We start from the raw sequence: 23,833 nt of genomic DNA, 5'->3' as shown, positions 1-23,833 counted from the left end.
GGGTACACAGGCAATTGGTCTGCAGTGCTGTTTCGTTAGTTTGATGATAGACTATGGATCTGTAAAGCCCCCTTCTCTTGCACAGAACAGCTAAAATATAAAGACTTGCCAAGTTTCAGTTCCCTAAATAGATATTATTAAGGGTAAAGCTGTAAAATTGATTCAAATGCCCAATACTGGCAGAAACTTGCGAGGTGTCATGCAGCTGAGGACATTCATAAAGATTTGCAAAAAGGTAAATATTTATTGCTAAAACCAGCTCACATTGCTAAAGTATTGGTCATCTACAGACCGGACTGCATTACACAAATAGACAGCTGCATTGAATTGAAAGATGATAAGGAAACTAAGGCAGGAAGAGAAACAAACTTTAGGCATCATAATGGTTGCATAACTGCCCTGTAGGCACTGTCATGATTCATCTACACAGCAACTACACATGCACTGAGGATCCAGTTTAAACAAGTGCTCAAGTTATCTGGATGCCATGGTATTGAACCTTGAGGCCTCAGATTAGCCTTTAAATGGCACTAGTTTAAATGGCAGGTTAGGAGGCTTTCTGCACTTGAGTGCATGCAACAAAGCTCATCTGACCAGAAAGTACCAGGATTCACAGATCAGGTATTGGTGTAGAGCTGCTCTCCATGCTGGCCAGCAGTATGTTGTTCAAGCACCCTTAGCATTTATTAGGACTCTGAAGAATTAATGATAGGCTCGGAGAACCAGACTAAGACAGAAACAGAGATCACTAAGAATGCAGAGACTTGTCTGAGTTCAGGAGACCTCAAAAAATCAATAGAGAGGCTATAGTAAAAAATGCAATTGTTTTAGGGCCCTACAGAAGGACACAAGCAAAGGGAAGAAGTCATGAACAGAGATAAATTAGAGAAATTATCTTACCTACCTAGAACAGATAAACTCCAGAGGCCTTTGTTTGACCTTTATGAGACGCTTGTCCCTCTTTTCCAACTTCAGTAACCACCCAATCAATACTGAGGCTAATAAAATTAGGCCAACACAGACCACAATGCTCTCAGTGTTTCAGTAGATCAGCCCCTGAAACCACCTCTCTTGATTACTGATCTGCAGGGCTAAAGTTCACCAATGCTTGGGACAACCTGCTTAGCAAGACCTGAATATGCCTTTTCACTGTGCATGGGAATATATGCATGTGAAATTTGATATTTGGCTTTTTTTATAACTGAACCATAAAGTTTTAATAGCAAGTCTTCTCAAAGGAGACAAGGCTTCTATTAAGCAACCAAAGATTACTCCCTTCTCCCTGAGACAGAAAGCATCTGGAAGAGCTGTACTCATATCACCAGAGCAGTATGGTCTAGGAGCCGCTCTTGCTTCTTCCCAAGCTGAAACGGGCCTGAGGCAGTGACGAACAGAGGCCACCCCTCCTCACTTTACATACCTCGACAGATAAAACTGCGTGCAGCAGGTGATGCTGCACTCTGTGGACTAAGGTACCCAGATGTACTTCAGACGATGGGAACTCACCATCGACCTTTTACAAGGTCCTTCCAGTCAAAACCCACACTTCCCTTTCTTCAGCATGACAATAAAGGCAGGAGATTTTTCCAAATAATCTGGGAGCTAAGGAGGTCATACTGATGTCTCAAGACCACCCAAATTTCATGGAAATATCTGCATTTAGATGAGCAGGAGGAGCTTCTATATTTAGAAGGAAGGGATTTCACCAGGAACTGGCCTGGTGAAAAAGCAGCAAAAAGCCGTTAGAGCTGGAAACTCCCTATTCCAGACCTCCTACGGGCAAATGGAGATGCTGTCTAACAACACACCACAATAAATGTCAGGGCATTCTGAAAGATACAAGATGTTCCTGTCCCTCTCTCCAAGTTACAACTCACTCAGTAACCTTGTAGAGCACCCTTTGAAAATACATATTTAAAATACACATTCAAGGCAATACAAATCTGTGCCAGTCATAATTAAGCCAAGGCATGCTAATCATGGGACACTGGTTCCCATTTACAACAAAGAGAAAATAAACTTTCATTATTAATTTAAATTCTCTTACTTTATATAGATAGATATCTGAAGAAATCTAACACAATTTTGGTTCTTCTTTCATAGTCCATTCTGATACTCACAGGTAATGACAGACTAACAAAGTGTCATGTTCATGGCTTAAAGATATTCCCATTTTAAAATAAATAGTATTCTGTTCCAACTTACCTCAACTAACAAACTTAATACTAGACTTAACTCAACCAAAGCAAAATGAAATTTATAACCAAGTTTCAATGCATGATAACTTATTTCCTATGAAAAGCTGTAGCCAAAGAACTCTACATCAAAATAAAGAATTCCATGGAACTCACACTAAAACATAGACTAAACTATTAGCCAGGCAAATGTTTAAGTTATTCTGATACGTGCAAATTCAAAAATACTTGTAATATAATCCTACTAAGAAATACAAAGAACTAATTTCTGTGCTAAAATGCAGGGGAAAAAAAAAAAAGAAGAAACACTGTGAAATTTATTTAGTTTTTCCCATGAAGCAAGACCACACTTGTGCGGATAAATAGACTACATACTTCAATTGCTTGCTCTAATGTTTCCTGTCAGTACTGAGAGCTGTACTGACTCAAAACAGTCATGAGAGCTCAGATATGTCTTTCATTCTGCATTCTATTGTTTGGTTCTTGGGACAGGCAAGGAAAAAATGCATAGGGAAAACACAGATGCTGACATGCAATTGAATTTCTTATAATGATTATTTTATCTGAGTTTGATTAGACATACTATTAGACATACCAATCCTCATATTTTGTACACTGCACCCCTTAGGAAACACCATGTGTTTTTTCCATACAGGCAAAATCCCTCCAAACAAAGTTGCAGACTGCGAAGAGACTATTACAGTGGAACTAGTGTGACATTTCTGGATTATGTTCAAAGCAAAAGAGTGCCAGGCACCTGCAAAAACTGTCTGTACAGTGACAGGATTCCCTATGGATTCTGAATGTTGATCCTCCACATTTTTCATACCCCAAGATACTGGACTGCACCTGCAAGAAGGTGTCAAGCTGTGAACAACTAACAGTTCACTGTTTCAGCACAGGACAGTTACTTTGCTGATTCTTTTGGCTTTGACTTGAGCACCCAGGAAAATTAAAAATTGTCATTAAAAGTCTGTGGAAGTTTTTGATTATGCATTACTCACCAGTGCCAAAGCTTTCCTCTCCACAAAGCGAGCAACGTCCAGAGTCCATGAGATTGGAAAAATATCTCCATCCTGTTGGTGTCTCATACACAGGAACCTTCATTACTTTTGCCACTCTAGAAAATACACAACAAAACATCACACGATTAAGATGACACTGTTTTTAAAATATGTCAAGAGATCAGTTGATAAATAATCAAGGTCTTGCTTCATCTCCTTACAGGTGGGCTAGAAATAAAATAAACAAACAAAAAAAAACCAAACAAACCAAAAAAAAACCAGAACAGATCAACAGCATCTGATCCTTGTCTCAACACCTGACTTCAACAGGAGCCCAGGCAGTTTATATACTAACTAGTATTTTGGAAAATAGTCAGCTCAATAGGCTTTACCAGTATCTTTCTCTTCTTACTGAGCAAGAAACAGTTCTATCTAGAGATACACAGTTCTGTTATACTAATATCCTAGTGACAGTTAAAGCATCATATTGAAGTACCTTCCTTTACAAAATACAGGGTGGCTAACACTGATATGCTTGAAAGACACTTTTGTTTATGTTCATGTGTTCAAAGGCAAGACAAGACACGAATGCTTCCAAGATGAGACACCTCCTCTAAAAATGCTTTCCCAGTCACAACCTGAGTCTGGACTTAGTTTTCCTGTCTCCTCTGACACACCTAGATGACATGCTCCTACTAGCTGGCTGACCTGTCAGTGTTTGCAAGAAGCAAAACAAACTGCTGTATAAGCCAGATGTACTTTTTCTTTCCCAGTTTGTGAACTGGTAATTATTCCTGTTATATACCATAGTGTAAAAATCCTTTCTTGGACTAAAAAAATGAGAAGGAAGACAAGAGAAAATCCTCGAAGGAACCCACTACTGAGTTGGGTTTTACACAGAAGGAATATTACCATTGTTCTTGTTTCTAATTCTATTTGCTTCTTTACATTGTGTGCCTAGGATTTTTGGAGCCAGCTGTTTATTTTTAATATGAAAAATAAGACTTGAGATACAGCCCAGCAACATGGCTGAGTAAAAAGGATCTTACAGTCTACCTAGGACTGCTGCAACAATCACAACTAATAAATATTTCCTAAATTCCACCTCTACAGAAGAATACCTGATGTGAGATGATTTACATAATTTTAACTGCCGCCAAGCCCAGTTTAGAGGTAGAGGCAAACGTATACCTCTTAGTGTTAGCTAGCAGTAGCTATATTACTGGCCCTTAGAAATGTTGCTGCATAAGGGAGGTTATGCAGTGCACAGCTGAACAGGTTTCTGCCTGGCTCTGCAAAAGTCAAGAACATAAAAGGACTTAATCTCTGAGTGACAGTAACTACAGGCTGGGAACACAACCCTACTGCCAAAAAGTAGAAAACAATCAACCAGAAAACAATGGCTAACATGCTGGGAGAGCAAAACCAATTCTCTTGAGATAGCCTAACAACACAGCAGGAATATATCTGCTTGCAGAAATGTTCCTATATCCTGGTACTGGTTTTGGAGAAGGAAATCCTTTCCCTTTCACTTTCCTGTATTCCTCTGGTCTGCAGACAAACAGCCTTGGAGAGATCTATTGTGACCAGCACCAAATGCTTTCAGGGTCTGTCATGGTTTCCAAAGATTTCTATGCACTAGGCTAGCTCTAGAAACTATAAATATAGGTATTAATTCTGTTGGCACAGGCCTACATTAAACTAAGCTTTTCAAACAAATAAACATAGACATATAAATATATACAAAGTTTACAGTGAAATATGACAGATTGTTCCTTGCAATTTTTTTTGTTTTGTTCTTGATTCTTAAGACTTTAACAGAGTAAATAGGAGAAAACTGAAAAATAATCATACTCAATTTTAATTGCCATTTTACTGAAATAAAGAATCATCACTGGAAGTATCAAAAAATTCAGAATGTGCCTTTCAGCAGCCTATAGACATTAAGGCAAATGATTACCCCCAGAAACATGACAGGGGTTCCCACAAGAAGATGCCTTCTCTTTAAGAAAAAATTCTCAAAGCTGCAGGGTAAGAGAGATTATGTGCTGCAACAGATCAAAGAAATAACAATGCAAACTACAGGAAAATACCCTCAGAGGAAGGAAACTAATAATCTGTAACTGGCAAATTACTAGGTCTTCAAAGCCAGGGAAAATAGAAATTAAATGCAGGAAGGGCGAGGGACTTTTAATGCTTCTACATTCACATCTTTCTAAACAACAGGTTTTCAGTAAAAAACAACCCACAAACTTCATTTATGAAACTTTTTTTTTTCACTTTACATTCACCAATCTGCTTTCTTGTAGACAAAATGACAAAATCAGAGCTTTCAGCCACTGCTACACCAAGTAGCCGGATTTTTAAAAAATCTGAGACAAAAGGGTAGCATCCCTCGTGGACCAAAATTTGGAAATTAGTTTCTATGTACCACTGAAGATTTCCAGCACTACCCAATGCAGCATATGACTTTGTGACAAGCTTGAAAGTTGCTAAGGAAATATTTTATTTTGCTAGGCAACTAAATGCTCGGGATCAGGGTTTCTGGAACTTGTAATTCTGCCAGAACAATTGCTTGGTGGGTCACGGTAAAGGTTATTATCCCTAACAAATCACAGATTCATTAATTACAACCTATGACGGGTTTAGCAATGTATCTTCACAGGACAGTTCAAACAAGTCTATATATATATACAGCTCTTTAAGTTTCTTTTCTCTCTGTATGTTTACACTGGTGTTCCTACATTTGGAGCAGTAAAAATGTTACCATAAAGATTGTGTTATCTATATGAGACCTTTTGTGCAGACATGATACTACTTCTCTCAGAAAGTGAGTTTTGGAACTGGTGCTGCAAACAGTCTGTATCTTGCAGAGGTCTCATCAAAGTAAATTTTATATGTCTTATATATATATTTATATATATTTATATTTTTATATGTGTGTGTATATACATATATGTAAAAACCACATCATAGAATCATAGAATCATAGAATAGTTTGGGTTGGAAAGGACCTTAAGATCATCTAGTTCCAACCCCCCTGCCATGGGCAGGGACACCTCACACTAAACCATGCCACCCAAGGCTCTGTCCAACCCGCCCTTGAACACTGCCAAGGATTAAAGCATTCACAACCTCCCTGGGAAACCCATTCCAGTGCCTCACCACCCTTACAGTAAAGAATTTCTTCCTTACATCCAATCTAAACTTCCCCTGTTTAAGTTTTAACCAGTTACTCCTTGTCATCATCAAGACACTGATGCAGCAGTGTTCCTGTAAGGGCAATACCTCAGTCTCTGAGTTCTCTAGGTGGAGGTATTAGCTGTCAAAAGGCCCAACTTGGTGAATGGAACATACTTCCAGGGAAATTCAAAATAAAAATTGCAAAAAAAAAAAAAAAAAAAGAAGCCACATGATACGTTCATTTTGCTAGTCTGTTTGAAGTAAAGGCATTCTATTTATGTTTAACCACATAGTTGATATACCTGTGTTTATATGTTCCCTGAGTATGAACTACATAGAAGGAATACAACAAAACCATGGACATTCTGGTTCTTGTCACCTCAGACGTTTAATGGGATTGACTTCAAATACTATTCTTGCTTGCCTTCTTTCAGCGTAAGTGCTCACTACATCAATGAGATTACACAATGAAGTTTCTTCTGTCTGTGTGTAGCACTAATAAGCTCTTGCCAGACTGGGAAATGGAGTATTTACGCTTGGACCTAAACTGAAGGACAATCACCTTAGTTATTCTGTCCATACCAGAGCTAAGAGTATTTCTGTTCCCAGTATGCCAAAATACCACTTTAGGAAGAAAAAAAAGAAAAAAATCAAAGAAGAGTGGACTGTACTTTTTGCAATTACACACATTTAAAACTATATATAGTAAATTTAAAAAAAGCAAGAGCAGCTGTTTTTAAATTGGGAGGTATTAGTGAGTCACAATAGGAAGACAAATTCTTGTAATGTTATATACTTAAGTTTACCCTCCTACTGTACAATTTCACGTTTGTTTTTTTCTTATTTTGAAGAGCTAATCCCACGCTACCTGTACTGACCAACCAATTTTTATTAAAACATTACAACACATACAATGAAGCCATGACAAGCTGTTTGAGCTATCTCTTAACTAGAAAGCGTAATTATTTAATACCATCACAGAATTGTTAAGCCAGTTCTTGAAATCTGTAAGTCTTATCAAAGCATGAGCTGGCCAGTTCATAACAAAGGTAAGAATGAACATAACAAAAATCTTCACTGTGAAGATTAGGGTTTTTGAAAATTTCCTGACAGGAAAAAGAAATTATCAGGTAATTCTAAAATTGATCTTGAAAGCTTTAAGAGACTAATGTGGAAAACTTATCTGTTCTGCACCAGGCAGCTGTACTACTACTAAGCACAGCTACACATCTGAATATCACAGATCTTCTTCCTTGTACGTCATAGCCATATGCATGTCACCTAACTAAGAAACAAGAGGATACAGCACCTTAAAAGCCCAGATAATTTTCCTTGGAATTACAGTAAAAATATTACCCTGCTTAAACTGTGTAAAAAAGATAACTTTCCACTGGGGGAAAAACCAGAATGTTCTTTTATTTTAAAAAGGTTAAAGGAATATCCTAGTGTAGCTTTCTTTTCACTTTTCAGAGAAGACAACACACTGTTTTTCATACATGGGATAATAAAGCAAAATGGTCCTTGAAGGTATCTCCAGGTCAATGTGGTTTTGCACTAGCAAAACATCACTCACTTCAGCAGAATTATCCTGACTTACATTAATTAAAGAGGGAAGCTTGCTCCAACCTAATCTCTACAATGCCACAAAACGTCCTGATGAATACACATCAGTCAGATGTAACAAATGGCCTGTGGCAAATTGACTTTCTTGTGCCTAGTGAAACTTTTATAACTTCTGAGCATAGACCAGTCAATCAAACAACATTACCCTGCCACAGTCATGACGCCTGTTTGCCACAAAGATAAAGGTCACAACACTGGGGGAAGGACTTTCTTTGACAGGTCTCATGAACCGTTGTAAAAGATCGGCTGGAATTTTGCACTGTAGGTGAAATGCTGGCTAGGGTCAACTGCAGCATCACATTCAGCCTGGAGTCTTAAACTGGAGGAAGAAAGAGGTATTAATGAAAGAATCACTAAGAAGTGGCTATCGCATGCCCCTGTCTCCAATCTTCTACCACTTGTAGGTGTCAGCTGCACGTGTGAAAGATGCACAGACACCTGAGTGAGCCCACTTCAAAACACAGGATAGTGTTCCAATATACACCTTTTTAATAATCCTACTCCTCTCTGTGGAGCCAGTTCTGAGGTAGACAAGGTGCTGTAATTTAGACCGCAGAGAGCCTGATTCTGCAAAAGGATATGCATTTTCAGACCCTAACAAACAGGAACTGAAGCAATCTGTGGGACAGACATGTGGGCCACTGAAGGACAGTGTGTGGTACCAGCATTTCACAAGAGATCAACCTGAACTTTCAGAGTTACTAGCTAAAGAAAAACCGTTTCACACTGGGTCTCCACTTAAAAAGGTGCATAAGGCCTGAAGGATATAACACTCTGAACACTTCTGAGATCAAAATAACTGATTTATGATTGCCTACATCCATTTTCCATCCCTTTATTAGAAATCTTGCCTTTGCCATTCCCCAACCATATTGTACAGTCTTCACCTTGACAGACTACTTCAGCATACCTGCAACCAGTTCTAAGATTCCATGGGTTCATTCTTTTGCAGCAGCAAGATGAGATCTAGGATTGAACTCCTATCATGCTTCCATAGTTTCTTTTCCATCCAGTAATTTACAGTTATCTCATTCCCTCTACATCAATCAAATCTATTTGCAAAGAAATTATTTTAAAAACTTTATTGAAAATTTAGACACAATATTCAATGCCTTTTAAGTCACAAAGTCACTATTCCATTCACACTGTATGATGTTTCAACTTGTTCTTGCTGTGTGTGGTCTCTTCTTGTTGATGTTGAAGACATCTTTGCTACTCCATTTCTCAACTTCGGAAGTCTAATTCAGCTCACCTTTGGACAGTTCCCTCTTCATTCTCACGGTTTCTCAAGTTGCAGGAGCCACGAACTAAATGGTTTTAACTTTTTTCTTCCGTCCCACCTGTAAGTCTCTCCTTTTTAACTATGCAGCTCCAACAACCTGTGAGAAATTCACAGCAGTAGCAATGACAGCACCAGCGCTGGCACCATTATGTGAAATGGATGTTCTGCTCCTGGATGTTTTCACTCTGTCTGCACCGCCTTCCCTTAAAAGGTTTCAACTGCATATTGTATGAGCAGCAGAACTAAAACAAGAGTCACCCCCCTTATATGGTCAAGTATTAACAGTGTTTCTTCTTCCCAGTCTTCAATTTATTAACCAAAAAGCAGTGGAATGCTAACGCCTCATACACAGCACAGATAACAAGACAAATCAGTAAGATAAGATGTAAACTGCCACGGCTGGCAGACAGGCTATCAGGAGCACGAGGCACAAAAAAAGAACAGTTAGGCAAGCTCCTTGTCTTTCTGTTTTCTAGTATGCTACATCTCACTGAGAAATACCATAGTAACAGAAATCAATACACAAAAAAAAACATTTGAAGACACTTTAAGCTGCAAAAAACCTAAAACAAACAAAAAAAAATTTATTTTCCTTCCTCCCCAGTTTTTAACTCTAAAATCCTTCTGCAAGTGTAGAAGTAAAAGTACAATGAATCAAGGTCTGCTGTTCAGGGGCAGTTTTTGTCTTGAGAACTGATAACTTCAGGTGGATTTTTTTTTTTGTCTGACTATAGTTCTGAGGACAGTTATAGATTCTAATAACTGCAGAAATCATCTCCTTGTTCAATTCTAATCAGCACAATTTTCATTCCCTTTCAATCAATGGAGCCTCCTCTGCATTAACACTATGTCACTGTGGTGCCAGGTGCCAAGTTCCAATATTCTCTTCTGTCTCTCAATCTCACATCAGCCTTTCCCCATGTTTGAAACATTTCAACAGCAAAACTTGAAAATTACCCCAGCAGAAAGTTCAGGTTCTATAAACACAACCTACCTTGCTCATGCCTTGCAACACACAGCAACTATACATATTATTTGAGCTACACGGAACACATTAATGTTCAGAGCAACCACAACACTCCAAGGACATGAACTGTTGTGTGGAAGATCAGCACCTGGCCTTTAACTTTCTAAACCAAATTTAGTATCTCCCTTTGGGTCATTCAAGTTCACTCGACTTTTTCTGTCTCCTGGTGGAGCAGGCTCGAAAAGGCTACACAATCACAAGGATGGTGCAAACACTTACCAGGGAACTCTAACACGGACACACTGTGCCCCTGCAGTTATTTACACTCCTCGCTGCCACCTATAGGTCATGGTGTGAACATACATCTCAATCCTTCATACCATTAAGTTTTCTGTCACACAGACTCTGTAATACCTCGGTCAAATGTTACCAGCATCTTGTGCACCATACCAAAAAGACAGTAGCTTTTAAAGTACTTGAGACACTACAAAATAATGGCAAGGTAATTTTTGACCTAGTCCCAACAGGCAACTTTCTGATTCAGTCCCAGGGTGTAAAAAAGTAAATTCACATGCCTAACTTCATTGCCAGCTATGGAGCCATGGGAGCACTACAGAACTGAAATGCACTTGTAACTAGGCCAACAGCTGCTCATTCTGCTTCGGATCTCTGAGAAAGGGCTGCAGAATGCCTCTGCCTCTTCGTTGCTCTTCAGGGAGTAAGTGGTCAAAGTAAAAATAGCCAGCACAGCTTCTTGCTGAATCTGCCTTTGCCTTCAAAACTAATGTGATAATCCTGTCCGCTATGGGAAGGAGGTGCACGGATACTTTTTTATGGATACTGTGCTTTAGTCTAGTTCCCTAATTTACTGGGGACTGAACTGCCACTGATGCAGAACTCACCAGCTAACAGCAACAGTAAATGCACATTTAACAAATACACCAAGTGGATGGCAATGCAAAGCTGGAATTCTTCACCCCATATTTGCAGGTGCTTCAAGTAAGTTACCATCATAGTGACCAAGATATAAAATTACTGCCAATGTTAAAACTATCAATAGCATACAAGTTACATATGTATTATCACAGTCAGATTGTTACCATCCCCAATTTGAGGCATTAAAGAAGTTGAATTACTTTTAAGAATTTGCACTGGAAGTGACCTCATACACAGGCTTAGGTTTTAAGGCCTTGACTACAGCTTTGGCTTGTAAGTTCCTGTCTGAATTCTGGATGATAACACAGAGTCCTAGCAATGAGATTCCTTGAGAGAAAAAACTCTCTGAAGAGCTAAGTGCTTAATTCAATTTAATTGAAGTTTGTGCACATGGAAACTACGAATTTTCTTTCTTTCCAAGGAAATACAGCATTAAAGAATTCCTGCTATGAAAAACTGGACTTTATCAGAAGCCTCTGCTTCACGCAGGAAACCAGCCATTGAGCCTACAACATCTGGTTCTGCTCAGCCAGACTATCATGATATGGACAGTGCTGTCAGCATGAAAAGTGCTGTGGCTCAGACTATAAAACACAAAATTATTTGCAGTCACCACAAAAAGAAAAGAAAATCCCCTAAAATCTCAGCACTTTGACAGAGTTTAGCATAGAGCATATGTTCAGAAAAGAATCAGAAATGGGCACAACAGCTAGAAGCTAGACTTTTGCACAATAATAAAGTAATTAAATTGAAGAAACACTGACTTGGTGTTTGCTATGAGTAGGGGTATTAATAAGTACTGTCTTGAAATTGCTTCCAGTGTAGGAATTCACCTGTAATAAAGTACATTAGTAGCTCAAGAGAAAAGTAATTCTTCCCATCTTTTTTAAAAATTAATTTAATCATTATGAGAAACCTTTAATTCCATAAGAAACATTGTGCTTTTATTACTGGCAGAGGAACCAGGTCTTACATGAATTCACTACTAACTGCTAGAAATTATTCTCAGCTCTTTCTACTAGGAATTAGTTGCATGTAAAATTCTGTTTCTAAACTATTAATAATTTTACCCTTTTGAACTCCTCACATGGCCATGATGTCCCTTTTTTTTTTTTTTCCTCTTCCATTGAATGACACAAATCAGAATTAATTCACTGTTTAAAACTAACCTAGATTGACAAACTGAATGCTTGTACCTGGACTGAGTTTGCAAAGAGCAAGGTTTTATTCTAAGTACAGTATTTATACTAGTGTCCTTTTCTGCTGTGTGTGAGGAAAAACACTGACATGATGGGATAAAAAGAAACAATAAGAGACCAGGAACAAATCTGCAGGACTTCTCAGGTGCAGCTCCACAAAATTCATAGCCCAAAGTTTTGTGTGAGGAGAGGACTAGGGTAAGTCCTGCTGGATGCTCAACAACCTTCCACAGCTATGAAGGTGCAAATGACAATAAAGCATGCATCAATACTGTGCAACTGAGCATGGTTCAGGCATCTACAACCTCACACCAAAGAAGCTATCTGTTAAGCAGGAAGCAGTCTGGTCCCATCAGTGTGGCCCTGTGCTCCCCATAGTTGGTCTCCTTCACAAGCCAGGTTTGGTGCTTTGCCAACACACAGGCAGTGGGACTGTAGATAATATCTCTGCATCGCTGTGCACTGCACCATGTAGACACGTGGGCTTATCCATGCTTCTATGAAAAACACTGTACCGAGTGAAATAGCCATGGTTCAGGCTTTACTGTGTTATTGCGCTGTATTTTCCTTAGCTGGAGCAGTGTTCAGAATGTTCACAAGCTTTATACAATTTCAAACTACAGCACTGTCTGTGGACATGCAAACCAGTCTTCTGAGTTGTGTTCCTCCGACCCCTTCCACTTCCATGTCTTCTTATGTCTTTTCAGCCCTGCTCCAGCATGCCACCCACGCTGAGATTTATGAAGAGAAGCAACCTAGGAGGTTCATGCTAAGGGATGCTGACTCAGTCACAGCACAACTTCTATTTCTCCTTTACAGGACAAGTGTTTTACACAAGGGATCACTGCCAAAAAGTAATGAGGATAGTGCATAATAAAATGGGGGAAAAGAGAAAACATCAAAGTCATGGAAAAACTAGGAAAAAACATGGAAAAATTTGTGTTAAATTTCTTTTTTCTACATACAACATTTTTTTTTTTTTTAAATAAACTTTTACAAAGGCTTTCATATTTCCAGTCAAATCTCTGGGGTTCTCATGAGCCCAAAAGTTAAGTGTGCTTGAGTTTTTTCTGACCTGGTGCCAAGAAGCAAAAGTCAACTATTTTGCTTTATTATATTAAGCACCCCTATTATGAAGCAAGACTGGTTATGTGTACTCTAAGACCCGTTTCCAAGAAATCTGCTAACAAATCTAGTACCTTGCAAGCAGAAATAGTGCCCTTAGGAAGAGACAAAAAATGATGCCAAGGTGGATAGGTCTGTGTAAATAAAGATAAGATGAAAGGTTTATTGTTTCAAAGGGAGGGAAGAAGTAATTTCAGTGTGCAAAAATGGGTATGTTCATACTCTTGCTTGTGGTTTCTCCTCATTGTGTACATCTATATAGAAAACCAGGATGCCGCGGACACACAGCATAAGGAAGCCAAATGATTCTTTAGTGAACTGATGAAATGTTTAAGCTGAGACTATAGATAGCATGTATTCCTCCTGCCTAGCTCTTGCAGACCCCTCCTTTGCCTTTAACCAGAAGCACCAGTAGGAAAATTCTGTCCCTTATATGACTTTATTTAACCTTGTACTCAAGGCTCATCAAATAGATGATGACAAATCAATGAATTGTAGCTGAGATGAACTCCAAAGCTTGTGGGAGGGAGGCCAGTTTGTCAGATCCACATTGGAGAAGAAAACCTAGAGCGAACAGTTACTGAATGTTAGAAAGCTATTTTTCTTTTATGATTCTCTGCCCATATGTATTCAAGTCACTTATGGTGACTTCCCAGCTATCTCTCAAGCATATAGTGATGTTTAAAAGATCCTAAAGATAGCTGGTTAAGTAAGAAGCATGTAAAACAGCTCTCCTTAAATTGGGGCATGAGCAACAGCCAGGAGGAACTCAGTAGACACTTTGCCCATTTTATCTCAGGTATGGAAATACTTTCAGGCATGTTAAAGCATTGCCAAGACTCTCATCCATTCATTAGTAACAAATTTTAATGTGCTGAATGATCTGTTTGAAGAATTTCCAAAAAGACACTGCCAGGCTTTCCACAACTCTTTCTAGTGAAACAAAGAATATACTTATCTGGTACAAATAACAAAGTGCTCTGAAAACATATGACATGTGGATCTTGATTCATTCTGCATGTGATGGTGTCTATAATGATAGAAAAGCAAGGGTCTGATAGGTTAGTTTAAGCTGTAGTTACATACTATTACGATAAACTTAGCAGGACATTATACTAATACTTCCTTTTAGTGAGGTACAAGAACCTAAATTCACTCTGTGGTTATGCAGGCTCCGTGATATGCACCACAAAGACAATGTCTGCAAAGCAACCAAAAAAAAAAAAAACAACAAACCAATTTTAAATGGATAGGAAGCACGCAGCTCATAGACTGGTAATAATGTCAGTAAAAATCTGTAATTGGCAAAACCAACACGTATCAGGCCTATTATGCATTTCTAAATGATGGGAGAAAGAGCAAAACAAACCATGCTTCTACAGAGTTTTGACAAAAATAAGCTAAGAGAGCTTTAGGTGTACCTGATGGGGAACTGATTCATTTGAACAAAAGGAAGTAATCTTACAGATCTATCAGCTCACAGGAACACTCCTGAGAACACAGAGGTTCATGATCTCAGACCACAATTTCTTATGTTTCTGAAGAACTATTTTGGCAAGATTTGGGTAACTAGGAGGGGTGTAGGTGTTGATTCTGGAAGATTCAAGAACCAAGAGCTGGTTGGACTACTGCAGAAGGGCTGCCAACCAATGCTCCCTGGCCCACAAAAGCGCTCTCCTTATGATCACATTGTGCCTGGCCTTCCCTGAGAAATCAGTCTTCACAGGGGTAGAAATATACCAAGAAAAATATGACACTGGATGACTGCAGAGGTCAAACAATCCAGCATACTACCCCAGCACTGAGCCATCAGCCAGTCAGGAGCAGCTGCTAAAGAACTTAATTCTCCAATTTACAAATAGATTTATGACTAAGATAACTTTCTAACAACCCAAGCATTCAGTGTACAGAAACATTTTTGATACCTCGCTGAAATCACAGAAATACTTTGCAGGCCAGTCAAACCACCTATAATGCCTGCACAGTGGCATTAAGTTAAGGAAGCTCCCTAGCATACTACAGGAGAATCACAGAATGCTGTGAGTCTACCCATCAGAAGAACACCAAGAGTTACTGTGGAAAAAGAGATAGGGAGCGGCACCTTCAGCATGACATCTGCAAGTTCTTCCATAGAGCTCTGTCAGTCTCAAGCAGGGGAAAAGCAAATTCTGCCACAGTACTGTGGTGTTTAGATGTAGAAAATAGCCAAATGTGTCATTCGTCTTTCACTTTTCCTAGATGGAAAGTACACAGTAAAAATTAAAGGAGAAAATTAAAAAGCCTGAACAAGGAGCAAACAACGGTCAGGGCACTTAAAATCCCTTAAGCAATATGAATTACAGTGACTATGGATGAATTTTAACCTGTACTACCTATAATGATTAGTAATGTTTATGATATTTAAATAAAAGGACATAGTCATGTATGATATTGCTGAACCTTGGTAGTTAGTGATGGAAACAAATACACGGAGCACAGGTTTCCCTGGTGTTGCAGTAGTCCTACACATATCACACCTGCGATCTGTACTACCAAATGAAATAAACAAAAAAGAACAATCCTTTATGGAAGTTTACAGGCTGTGGCGTAGTCCACACTGTAACATTTTGGCAACCTCATGATGTTACTTTAGTAGTATACTTTAACAGCAAAACCCTAATGAGTTTCAAGAACAGCAAAGCCCATACTTCTCAGAAACTCAAATGAGTGATAAAACCATGAAAATTCTCACAGGTCTCCCAGCCAAATCAGCTAGGATGAAAAAATACTTCTGCGTTACAGTCACAAGCTATATATATATGGGAAATTACTGTTCTTTTTAATACAAATAACACAGACACATCTTGTGCGTAACATGCATGATCATGAAAATGCCACCACTGCCTTTTGAACTGTGCATTTCCTCAAACTCATGTTTGAAAGCTTCTAACAAAAAATATTACAGTAACTGATGTTGTTTTCAACTGTTTCTCTTGGTTACAAATGTATTGGAAAGCTTGCACAAGCTGCAGCCTGTGTTAACTCTTTCTTATTATGGGACTGTTTTCTTCAGTGTGTGGGATGCTAACAGGTGTACTTACCATGATGTTCCACACCACATGCTGTTCTCATGTTGCTTTAGTCAGCAGTTCGAGATTCAAATCCAAAAGGCATAACCTTGCACCCACTTTTATAAATGTTTGAAAGTCAGCTCTCAAAGGAAGTATAATCTTCAGGACAGAGCCCCAGCCCCTCTGACTCCCTGCCTTATGAAAACTTCATTGTCCCCTCCACACACACTCTAATAGAATGACTAGAAACAGCTGTTGACACATAAATTATCTAGACATGGCTGTGCTAAAAGCAAGAGACAAAAGCTGCTTTGCTAAAGACAACTAATAAACACAAGTGTTCTATGAGTATACAATGAGGGAGAGATGTGCTTTGGCAGTAACATACCCCAAAAGAATTTTGTCTTTCACATAATAAAACCAGTTGGCACAATGCTCAGAGTCCCTGTGAGGTGAAATTAGAATCATAGAATACCTCAAGTTGAAAGGGACCCATAAGGATCATCGCGTCCCACTCTCTGCTCCCTGCAGGACTACCTAAAACTAAACCATATGACTAAGAACATCACCCGGGCGGTCCTTGAATCCTGATGGGAAGCCGTGACCACTTCCCTGGGGAGCCTGTCACAGTGACAGATTACACACACATGTACTCTAGATCCACACAGAACCTGAGGTTTGACTGCAGAGTTCAAGTCCAACCATATGGCAAGCATGTGGCCATGCTCTCCAGATGTACTGCAGTAATCCCCAAGGTTATTCATGCCCTTCCGGCCTAAGACACAAGAATCACTTTTCATTACTATTTCAGTATTCATATGCCTATAGAGTAAGTTAACTCCTTCTTGTCAGTAAAGGACGAAGTGAATGGATGGCAATACAGTATGCTGACTTCTAGCATTTTCAGTGAACTTTGGTGTAACAAATGTAACTCCTTTAAAGATTCCAAGCTTATTTTAGCCTCCAAATTCTGCCGTGGCTCAGTAGCAGAAAGATTATGCCTTGTCCTAGGAAAGATACTGTCCATTCTATGACTGCAGATGACTGTATAAGGCAGCTGTATAAGGAGTGTCTGTCCCACTCCCAAGTCTATGGCCTGTGACCAGTTAAGCTCTCCAAGCAAAGGCAGGGGTTTTAGTATATACATCCAGAAAAACAGCTGTCACTGCTATGCTGTAGTATGCCATGTTAACAGCCTGCCTTTCTACTGGCTTTCTGAGTAATGCAGATGCGAGGACAACCTTCTTAACACATGGAAAGAACAGAAACAAACAAAAAGACTCAGACTGTTTAAAGCAAGCCTATCCCTGGAAGAGGAATTTCACCAACCAATAGAAGACACAATTGAGAACAAAATGACACAAATTAATTTCAGTAGCAGGCTTTGTCCCATTAAGGATTTAGGAAAAACTTTCTATTTAGTGCAACAATGGAATGTCAGAAGGGTCTGTAACATGTTTCTCTGTAACTATGAGGAAAGAAAACAAAGCTTGAACCAGGAACTACCAACACTCAAAGCTTCCACACCTCCCCACCCTCAAACAGGGACATTTTCTGATCTAGCTCCAAGTCTTGCATGATCACTGCTACTCACAAAACCTGAGTTTTCAGCAGCAAAAATGGTCTGTGAAGGCAAGAGGGAATAAGTTTTTTTATTCTGCAGAAAATGTCAGGAAGATGCAATTATACCAAAAAAAAATAGAAGGGATGTCATAAATGGAGAAAAGGGAAAGGTATTACCCTTACATCCTTCTACAGCAACTTACTGAAGTGAGCCTCAGTAATGTCATCACTAATGACTGGCAAGACCTGTGGTCTGTTACAGGAAATTCAATAATCCCATGAACTAACCACAAGGAAAAGACCCTCCATTAACTCAGGAGTACAGGTGGCCCATAATCATTAGCCTTTTTAGGCTTATTACAATGAGGTCAGCTGGTTCAGAAGGCACTGTGCCTACGCTCATTGACAAAGATGCAAAACAGATGTGAATATAACCACAGCATGCGGTACAAAACTGTACTGACTGTGATTCAAACTGGGGTTTCAGTACTCTTGAATTGTCTCAATATTGAGAAACAATAGCTTTAGGTATGTATCAGAAGTGTAATTTCTCCAGTTGGATAAATCCTTGGTTTCGAAGAAAATGAAGTAAATAATTTAAGGCAACATTCAAGGTTTTCTGTACAGCAACTTGCAGTTAATCACGGTGACTACAGAACTGAAAGAGTACAGGCAGTCTTAATCTTGGTAGCACGAGGACTTCCCAGCAAAGGTCTCTTTCTAGGGCCACAGCATTATAAAACAATTCAGACTGGAAGTGATCATGGCAAGTCTCTAGTCCGAGCTCCTCATCAAAGAAGAGTCAGCTATGAGGTAAGTCAAAGTTGCTTATGACTTTATCCAGCTGGACACTGAACAACTTCCTTGCTTCAAGTTATTATCATTGTCCCTTGTCCTTCCACCATGTGTATCTGTGAAGTCCATCCAGCTGTCCAGGTTCCCCTGACTGCCAGCTCTGCCCTCCAGCACATCAGCTGGTACCCCTCCCAGTTTGGGGGAGTGTCATCTGCAAACTTAGTTAGAGTGCCCTCCATCCCCTCCTCCAGACCACTGATAAAGATGTTAAAGAGGACAGGTCACAGACCAGACCCCTACAATACTCCTTTACCAGCTCATTAATCAACAGCCCTTGAGCCTGATCACCAAAATAGATTTTTACCTACCTAGTTGTCCACTCATCTAAATCATTAAGTCTTGTGTTGGATACAAGAATAAAGTGGGACACAGTATCAAAACCTTTGCTAAAATGGCAGTAGAAGACATCTGCTGCCCTAACCTTATTGATAATTGTTTTATCACCCAGGCAATCAGGTTGGTTAGACATGATTTATACTAGAAGCTCCCTAACAATGCCATTTAGATTCAGATTTTCTTCCTTACACTAGTTCTGCTTTTTCTCTTTTGCAAACTGTTGTGTGGATTTTAAGAGTGAGAACTGGCAAGCTCTCTGTGTGGCTGTGATACATGGCTGGGGAGGCTAAGGAAGAAAGCAGCTTCACAACTTTATGATAATGTTCATAGAAACAGAGAAAATGACTACAACTTCAAGTAAGATCAACTCTCAAACATCTTCAAACAATGTGACCCTGGCTCTGTCAGACGCTTACAAAGATTTTCAAACACCCAGAATTTCCGGTTTTCCTGATCTGTAAACAATCACACTAATTTAGCAAAGATTATATTCTAATACACATAAGAAGTAGAATTTTAAACACACTGTTTTGAAATTCTGTGCCATAAGTTTTCTTTAAAATCAGCGGGAAGCCTTCTTCAGGAGGGTCAATCATTTAAATAAAATCCTGTGATAGGAGAGGTTGCTCTTGGACTGATAACAAGCATGTTCAGACACACTAATCCATGTGGGAATCCTCAGATTGATTGAATTAAAATGCTTTTTGGCTTTTTTTTTCAGGACATTCTAGGAACTCCTGTTGTTTATCCATAGCTGTGCACTTTTTGAGACATAAGACAGATGCAACACTAAGAAAACTGCAGACTTCCTGTTACCCAACATCTATTGCACAGTGCAGGGCCTACTCAGGATGTTTTGGAAAAAGTTTCTTTTTCTCAGGTATTTTTTCACATTTGGCATATTAAGCCTGGATAAAAGTCTGTTTGTGAGAACTATGATTAAACATGTTTCTTAACAAGAGCAATCAAGTTTACAGGATATATTTATGTCCCACGAAGCACCACATCTTGCTCTCTAACTTTGATAGATAAATTGACCTCAACTACAGCAAAAAGTTAAGCTAGAAATAGAGCACTGCATAGTTTCTAACTCAACTTCTCTTTTGAATGAAAAGAGCTTTCAGTACACCTCTCTGTAAAAAACTGCTGTTTTTCATTAGATATACAGGTACATGGAGGACATACATGGCTATTTTTCGTATTGCAATGTTATCTTTAAAGTTACAAATCCAAATTTCCCATCACAGTTCTCAAAAACCTTGTATTATGCTTCAGACATCTTAAATAACACTAATGAAGGTTTTATGCAGTTGTCCTTCTGCAGCATTCCAGAACAGCACTTGTCCTTCAGGCTCTATCTAATTTAAAAACTGCTTGTACATGACAGGGACTCAGTTTGACAGAGGTGTCTTAAAAAATTCACAGCAAGCCTATTCCAGATAAGAGAAAGTGAGACTGACTTATCTTACTGAAGAAAGATAAGAACACTGAGGTCACAACTGGCAGAACTTGAACAAATCACAGTCACAGAGTGAATGCAGTATCCTCCACGTAGGAAGATGTATTTATAACTTGGAGAAGTTTTTATGTTGGAAAAATTCCTTAATTTGCTTCTCTAGTTCTTCCAGGTAGGAGTGAGAGACAAAAGCAAATTGACCTAAGCTGAGGACGAAGAAAGGACCTCTTCTGGACAATCTCTACTAAACAGCCAACTCTTTATTTCCTGTTTCTTACAATGAAGTAAAAACTGGAGCAGTGTTGCTCCTCTCTAAGCAGTTAAGAGACAGCAACCCACCTACTAATAATGAGTAAGCAGAACTGTATCCTTTGCCTTTGCCATAACTGAGCAAACTTTGTTAGGTACCTTGGACAAAATAATTGTAAGAAGACAGTTGCTTGAATTAATATTTTCCAGCCTGTCTTTGTGACATTCATTGATGCTTATAATATTTGAGGCTCCTGCATTAAAGAAACAAGCATACAGAGGCACATAGAAAGTAAAAAAGAGCAAGCAATAGGAAGGGACGGGAAGCTGAAGAGGAGGCAAAAGGAAGGAACTGGAAGGGGGCAACAGGGGAGAAGGGTGAGATAGCAGAAAATGGGAAGCAAAAGGGGAGGACAAGACAACACGAAGGAAAAGAAAGGAGAAGACAGCAAGAGAAGCCAACAGGAGGCAAGCAAGATGAGAAGGCATCTGGAGGCAAGAGGAAGAGGAAGAGTTTGAAGAAAAGGAGGAGGAACTGGATCAGTAAGAGATTAGAAAAGAGGAAGAGAGGGAAGAACACAGGAAGGTGATAGATGAAAAGAATGAAGATGAACAAATTCAGGAGGAAGTGTTTAGGAAAAGAATAGAAGAAATAAAAGCTGGAAGAAAAAGAGGAGAAAAAGGGGGAAAAGCAGTAGCAGAATGAACAGGTGGAAGAACAGGAAGACTAGGAGAAGTAGTTGTATTCAATGATCTCGGGGGTCTTTTCCAACCTAAATGATTCTATGGTTCTATAATTTAAGCAAAGCTTCTTGCTGTGCTTCAAACAAAATGGACACCAATATAACTAGCACTATGATTTTAACAGTTGCTTGCTCCAAGGTTCAGTCTCTTTCCTGCACTCAAGGCAGCTTGTTTAGAGCTCATCACATCTCTGGCCTTCTGCATGAAGACATTTCTTTAAATAAGTCAGAAGAGTCACTGCCCCTGGAGTCTTCCCTAAAACCTGAGTCTAGCTGACCATATAGTAAATGGACTATCAGAGACAGAACACTCATATGTTGAAGTTGCACGAAAAGATAGGCTACCAGACATAAATTGGCAGAGTGCTGCAGGGTAAGGTGCTTAGATTTTTCTCAAGATGAAGATAATCAAAGCACCTGCATGCTATTGAAATGACCTGGCCACATAAACAAGGTACCAGATAACGCTAGATACCATGGTATTCTCTCAACAACTCTCTTCCCATACAAACTTGACTACTGTTTTCCACACCCACTCAGCTTCATAATTCCTACAGAAATAAATTCTGCTCACCCTTGTGATTCTCATTTTGTAGACCATTAGATAACATCTCAGTATTTCATTTCCCTTCCTGTTATGCAGACATCAGATAAATCACAATACAATGATATGAAAAAAAGAATAGTTTGTTGAACAGGGTACATAGCTTCACATTCCCCTAAAGAAAAAGAACACCAACCAAAAAGTACATATCACTAAAGAATTTAAATCTTGAGACATACTGCCACAATCCTGTTGATGTTGGAGCATATTAAAGCAGATGTTTCCTGTCAAGTGTTACCTCTCCCTACTGTACATACTAGTTAGTATATTCCACCAGCCACTTCAAGCAAACACATGTAAATGTTAAAGATCTCGAGTAAATTTGCTTGTAATCCACTGCTCTGTTTGTTAGTGCTGTATTCCTAAGCAACATTTAGAGTCCTATGGATTATTGTTTCCCCCTGTTTAAGTTCAGTAATGCTCTTTGAAGAGCTGTTAAACAACACATCATCATGCACTCAAAGGAAAAAGCATAACATTTTTTAAATCCTTTCTCTCAAATACTATGTATGAGTTTATTTATACAGCTAAGGAAAAGCTCTAGTTCAATGATTCAGGCTAAACTGTGGCCACACAATATAGACTGACCATAAGAAGAGGTGTTTTTCATTTGCTCTCTAACACAGACTTCAGGAGAGAGGCCCATGACCTCCGGAGACATTAGTCTTTAGGACCTAAGTTTCTTTTCCTAGGCACTATTTTTGCTATCCTATTACAAATGTTAATATGTCTTTTTCAGTCATCTTTATTTTAACAGGATTTCTCTAGTTCTAGTGTTAGAACAACAAAATACAGAAATAAGGAATTGTTGTGGTTTAAGCCCAGGCTGTAAATCAGAACCACACAGCCCTCTCGCTCACTCCCCCAGCTTCTTTCCCCCCTGCCCCCCCCGGCTCCCATAGGGACAGGGAGGAGAATCGGAAGAATGTAACTCCCACGGGTTAAGATAAGAACAGTCCAGTAACTAAGGTATAACACAAACCACTGCTGTTACCACCAATGATAATAATGATAAGGGAAATAACAAAGGAAGAGAATACAATACCACCCGTCGACACGTAGCCCGATCGAGCAGTGAACCAGCCCTTCTGAGTAACTCCCAGTTACATCCCAGGCATGACGTGCTGTGGTACGGAATACCTCTTTGGCTAGTTTGGGTCAGGTGTCCTGTCTCTGCTTCCTCCCGGCTTCCCCTCCTCCGTGGCAGAGCATGAGACTGAAGAAGTCCTTGATCAGACTAAACATTTGAGCAGTAACTAAAAACATCGGTGTTATCAGTGCTGTTCCCAGGCCGAAAGTCAAAAATACAGCGCTGCACCAGCTACTAAGAAGGAGAAAAATGACTGCTACTGCTGAACCCAGGACAGGAATATTGTCACTCAACAGCACCTGAGTCAGGGCAATCCCAAGAACAGCTACAGGCTGGGAGGAGAATGGGTTGAGAGCAGCCCTGAGAAGCACTT

General features: G+C 39.3%; 1 protein-coding gene across 1 annotated transcript in view; it reads right to left on the bottom strand.

Annotated features, from left to right (window-relative positions):
• The window catches only part of PGM5 (phosphoglucomutase 5), a 67,934-nt gene that overhangs the window by 26,054 nt on the left and 18,047 nt on the right, over positions 1-23,833 (bottom strand). Inside the window, exon 7 of the mRNA XM_061475720.1 lies at positions 3,200-3,315. Coding sequence (XP_061331704.1) covers positions 3,200-3,315 — 116 coding nt within the window. The remainder of the gene's footprint in view (positions 1-3,199; positions 3,316-23,833) is intronic.

This window comes from Pezoporus flaviventris, unplaced genomic scaffold (genome assembly GCF_033815535.1).
Source record: "Pezoporus flaviventris isolate CSIRO_AGI_PZ_B2104156 unplaced genomic scaffold, CSIRO_AGI_Pfla_v1 ptg000090l, whole genome shotgun sequence".
NCBI lineage: Eukaryota > Metazoa > Chordata > Aves > Psittaciformes > Psittacidae > Pezoporus > Pezoporus flaviventris.
The sequence above is the reverse complement of the archived record's forward strand: the minus strand, read 5'-3'. Positions and strand labels throughout refer to the sequence as shown.